The sequence below is a fragment of the Dendroctonus ponderosae genome, unplaced genomic scaffold, assembly GCF_020466585.1.
Source record: "Dendroctonus ponderosae isolate FM_Combo_2020 unplaced genomic scaffold, Dpon_F_20191213v2 Dpon_F_20191213_12, whole genome shotgun sequence".
In the NCBI taxonomy this organism is placed as follows: domain Eukaryota; kingdom Metazoa; phylum Arthropoda; class Insecta; order Coleoptera; family Curculionidae; genus Dendroctonus; species Dendroctonus ponderosae.
This window is the reverse complement of record NW_026017316.1, coordinates 2,291,623-2,296,294: the sequence shown is the minus strand read 5'-3', so window position 1 is coordinate 2,296,294 and position 4,672 is coordinate 2,291,623. Positions and strand designations below refer to the sequence as shown.

The window sequence follows — 4,672 nt, the reverse complement described above, 5'->3', positions numbered from 1 at the left end:
CCAGTTCCCAAGGGTTCATAGCGGAGGCTTTGTGCTCTCGGGTGGTACCGTGGGGAACCCGGCGGTCGCCCCCGTTGGGGCTCCCCTGGAGGTTGAATGTTCACCGGCCGAAAAATCGCCGAAAAAGGCCGCAGAACCATCCTCTAAGGTTTCATTGGGATGTGAAAGTGGTACCAGAAGGACCCGATCAAAACGCATCGCGCAAAAATCGGCCGGCAATCATGCAATCGAGGTATTTATGGGGGGATTAGGCATCGGTGCCGAGTCCAGCGGCTGCGAAGCCCCCTTAAGCCTCTGGAGCCCCGTAAGCCGCGCCACAATGGCCCCTTAATCCCCGCAAAAGCGTGCAATTCTCTAATCAGCTCGGGCAGGCGTGACCGAATCGTGACCATAAAAAGCGTGAGCCTGCACGGTTCTGGTCATCAAATTGTTGGTTGAGTTTCTTTTGTGGGCGCATCCACCATACTGGCCAGAGGGGGGTGGTGGTTGAAAGGTCGGAACTGTTGACTAGTTGAGGCAGTTGTGTTTTGCCCCGCCAGGCGAGTTTTTGCATGGGGCGCATTCGCCATTTCGTCTGCCAGTGGGGCCCCGGGGCCCACAGTGGTAGACGAAGGACTCAGCCAATGCCAACTGCACACGCCACCAACAGGCCAATTAACACGCAAAGGCAAATAAGTGTTAATCAATTGTTTTTCCTATTCGCACAAGCAGCTTTGATTAGAAGCCCATAGTTTGTGCAGCGATTAGATCGTGGTGCAAAACAGCAAAACCGGTAGGTTCCAGGCGGCAGTCGATGGAACCGATCACGTGGAAGCAGGTGCTGCCCCAAGTGGTGGCCACGTTGCTCGGTAAGTAGTGGAGGGGGGCGTAGGCCCCAGAGGCGCCCAGCGACTGAAGGCGCCCCCTGCTTGTAGGCACCCAGATGGCCGTCTCCGACGGGATGACGTACGGCTGGACGTCCCCCATGATCCCCTACCTGCAGAGCAACGCCTCCCACATCCCCGACGTGAGCGCCGCCGCCACCGATTGGCTGGAGACGATCGTGCTGATGGGGGCGGTCACCGGCCTCCCGTTCACCATCCTGGGCGTGAACCGCCTGGGGCGGCGCAAGTGCATGATCCTGTCGGCGCTGATTGGCTGCGCCTGCTGGACGGCGCTGCTCGCCACCAGCAGCCTGGCGGCGGTGTTCGCCGCCCGCTTCTTCAGCGGCATGGCGGGCGACATGTGCTTCGTCGCCGCCCCCATGTACATTGCCGAGATCGCCGACCATCGCATCCGCGGCTTTCTGTCGGCCATGATCTACCTGATGATGCTGGTGGGGATGCTGCTGGTCTACACGGTGGGGGCGCTCGCCCCCTACGCGTGGGTGCCGATCATCGGGATCGGGCTGACCGCCTGCCAGGTGTGCCTGTTTCCGCTCATGCCCGAGTCGCCCTACTATCTGGTGTATGTGGGGCGGGACGAGGAGGCGCGCCGCAGTCTCRRGCGGCTGAGGGGCGGCGCCGCCCCCGTGGACGCCGAGATGCTGGAGATCCAGGAGGCGGTGCGCCGCCAGCGGCTGGAGACGGGGCGGCTGCAGGACCTGCTGCTGATCGACAGCAACCGCAAGGCGCTGCTGATCATGCTGATCCTCAACGGGATGCAGCACTTCGTCGGCATCAGTGTGATCTTCATGAACCTGCACGTGATCCTGAATGAGGCCGGCTCGGCCTACTTGCCCACATCGACCGCCGCCATCGTGTTCGCCGTCATCATGCTGGGCGCCGCCACGATCGCGTCGGCCGTCATTGACAAGTTTGGCAGGAAGGTGCTGCTCGAGCTCTCCAGCCTCCTCACCGGGCTCGTGCTCGTCGTCATCGCCATCTATTTCCACTTGAAGAACCTGCACTATGACGTGGTGGCGGTCAGCTGGATCCCGGCAGGGGGCGTGATGGTCTACGCGGCCACCTTCAAGATCGGCCTCGGATTGGTGCCGATCGTGGTGACGGCCGAGATCTTCCCCACCACCATCAAGGCGATCGGGATGACCATCGCCGACGTCATCTACGTGCTGGCGTCGATCATCTCGATTTTCGTCTACAGCGCCCTCTTTCGCACGTTTGGCATGCACGCGCCCTTCTACCTGTTCGCCGTCAGCAGCCTGTGCACCACTGGGTTTGTGCACTTTTTCGTGCCCGAAACCAAGGGGAAGACGCTGGACGAGATCCAGCTGATGCTGAAGGGCCACAAGCCCGCCGAAGTCGCCACGGTTAATAAATATTGATAAATTTGGGACGTTTTGCTGCTATTGGCAATGCCGCGCGGCGGCAACGCCGCCCACCACCCCCCTCTGCGCTAGCGCCAGCCGGCCCGAGATGGCGCCATGGGCTGCGCACGGAAAACCCCCCGATTATCCCTCTGTGAGTAGTGAGGGGGCCGTGCGGCCCCCCTGGGGCGCCAGCCACCCTCCCCAACTACTCGCAAAAAGCGCTCCCTGGGGGGCCGGCCCCCCAGGGGCCCCTGCCTGTCCAAAGCAGCCGGGCGGAGCCGCCGGCTTTACCTTCACGCTCCGCTCCAGTACTTCCATGGCCTCGCCCAGATGGCGCTGCCCAGCCCAAATTTCCGAATTACGCCTTAATTCGGGCAGCTTTGCGGGCTGGGGCCCCTTCAGGGACCCCCTAGGCGCCAGGCCTTGCCCCCCCACAACTATCGCCGGGGCACAGCCCCGGGGGCGCCAGCTTTGCCCGAAATAGCCGGGCGGAGCCGCCGGCTTTACTGCACGGTCCGCTCCCCACCCCCAATCGCTCGTCTTTTGTTTTGAGTCGAAGCGTCGTTTGTGTTGCCATATGCAGTTTTCCGCGTGTTTTCGGTGCTTTTTCCCCGGAAAATCATGGGTTTTTCCATTAAAGCAGTGTTTTTTGTTTATAGTTGTGGTGGCTGGACGCGTTGGTGAACGAAAGTCCGCGATCGATCGCCGGCAGGAGGAAATGGTGAAGCCGCGCCGCCTGCAGGCCCCCCGCCAGCCAGTTTGCAAGGTTAGAACATCAATGAAACTGTGGGGGCTTCGCCAGACTTTTGTGGACAGGTGCCCCTTTGGGGCCCCCGTGAGTGATTTGTTCGGTTGTCCTTGGTTTGCCCTAAAGAACATAAAGAACGCATGAACGAGTCGATCGGGGGCCCTAACGGGCGTCTTTTTCGTTCAAAGTTGATTAGTTCACTGCACATGTTGTAGTTTATGCGTTTTCCAGCGCTTTTTCTTAGTGACTTTTTTGGTGAAAACGCTATTTTCCACTGCTAAACTTCGCCAAATGTCCATGACGGAACGGCCAGGCGCCATGTTGACGCGTAGGGGCGTGCGCCGTAATGCATGTTGCCACGTTGACGTGGAAACAGCAATTCTCCTTATTGATGGGCCAGAGCCGATAGAGACCAGTCGGGAACGTAGCTTTTTGATATTAAGGGGCAAGTTTTGGTCGATTTTGCGGCTTTAGGGGCCCAATAACGGCAAGTTGCGAACACAGCCTTTTGGCCTCGGATTGTTTTCCGGGTGTATGCCGCCACAAGCGTAGGTTGCGGTTTATCGACCCGGATTCGCCGAAAAGCCCACCTGCTGCGTTCCAAATTGACATCGATTTGCGTCCGCGTTTCGAGTAACTGCGGCATTTTCCCTTGTTGTTTGCTTAAACGAGAAAATTTCTTCATGCAACGCCGGGTTTATCAGTTGAAAAATTCGCGCGCGCGTATGTTTATTTTTCGAACTGCGGCAACTGCAGACTACGAACGGCCAACAGCACCAACTGTAGAGTTTTTTTTAGAGAAATTTTCTCGTTTTAAACCCGAAAATAAAAACTTCCTGATAATCCACGCGTTTTATTTGTTGGCCCGCAGTCAATCCTGCAGCCTTAACCGCGCAATTTCCTGTTTGCCAACCGTACTGACTCGCTAATCCCGCGCTAAGGCGCAGCAAATCGCGCCGGATTACGCGCGGATTGGCAATGTTTGCGCCGCTGCTCGGTTGTTTCAATGACTTGTCACTATGGCGACGCAGCATGCGCTCGTTTCCCGTTTTCCGCTTCCGTTTCCCGTTTTTGTCCGCCATCTTTCCAAAAAGATCCTATTTCTTTCATTGGTTAATGGTTAAATCGCCAACTGCACGAACGACGTCGCCGGCGCAATAAAAATTGGTTAATTACCAACGGCACGGAAACGACGAACTTCATGCAACGCCGGGTTTATAAGTTGAAACATGCGCACGCGTGTGTTTATTTCACGAACTGCGGCAATTGCAGACTACGAACGGCCAACGGCATCAACTGCAGAGCTTCTAGATCCAGTTTAAAACGCTAGCGAGGCAACAGGCGACTCTAACTCGCAATCAGAAGACAAAGCAATGGAAATCTGGAACGCAACTGGTTCGTTTTCGGTCACTTGCAGTCGATCGACTGGTGCTGCGTTCGCAAATTCCGCAAAAGCGACCAAATTTTCTCGTTTTCATCCCTGAACGTGGCTGGACAACAAGGGAAAATGCCGCATTCTCTCGAAACGCGAACGCAAATCGATGACAATTTGGAACGCAGCTCTTGGTTAACACGCGAAGAAAAACCGCAAACTTTCACGGGCAAAAACCAAGAAAACAGCTTTTAAACAGTGCGGCGTTTGCAGTTGTCCATTCCAAAGGCGAAATAAACATGCG

The 4,672-nt window shown here is 57.1% G+C and overlaps 2 protein-coding genes and 1 long non-coding RNA gene across 3 annotated transcripts in view; 2 read left to right on the top strand and 1 right to left on the bottom strand.

Moving 5' to 3' along the window:
• LOC109540606 (facilitated trehalose transporter Tret1-like) overlaps positions 1 to 4,672 on the bottom strand; it is a 16,233-nt gene that overhangs the window by 9,746 nt on the left and 1,815 nt on the right. The window lies entirely within an intron of this gene.
• Positions 598 to 2,272, top strand: LOC125503119 (facilitated trehalose transporter Tret1-like). Its single transcript, XM_048663052.1, has 2 exons — positions 598 to 848; positions 915 to 2,272. Exons 1-2 carry the CDS (start codon positions 794 to 796, stop codon positions 2,261 to 2,263), a joined length of 1,404 nt encoding a protein of 467 aa, XP_048519009.1. The 5' UTR covers positions 598 to 793; the 3' UTR covers positions 2,264 to 2,272.
• Positions 2,592 to 3,839, top strand: LOC125503124. The gene is made up of 2 exons (XR_007280699.1): positions 2,592 to 2,848; positions 2,908 to 3,839. It is a non-coding gene; the product is annotated as an uncharacterized LOC125503124 (long non-coding RNA).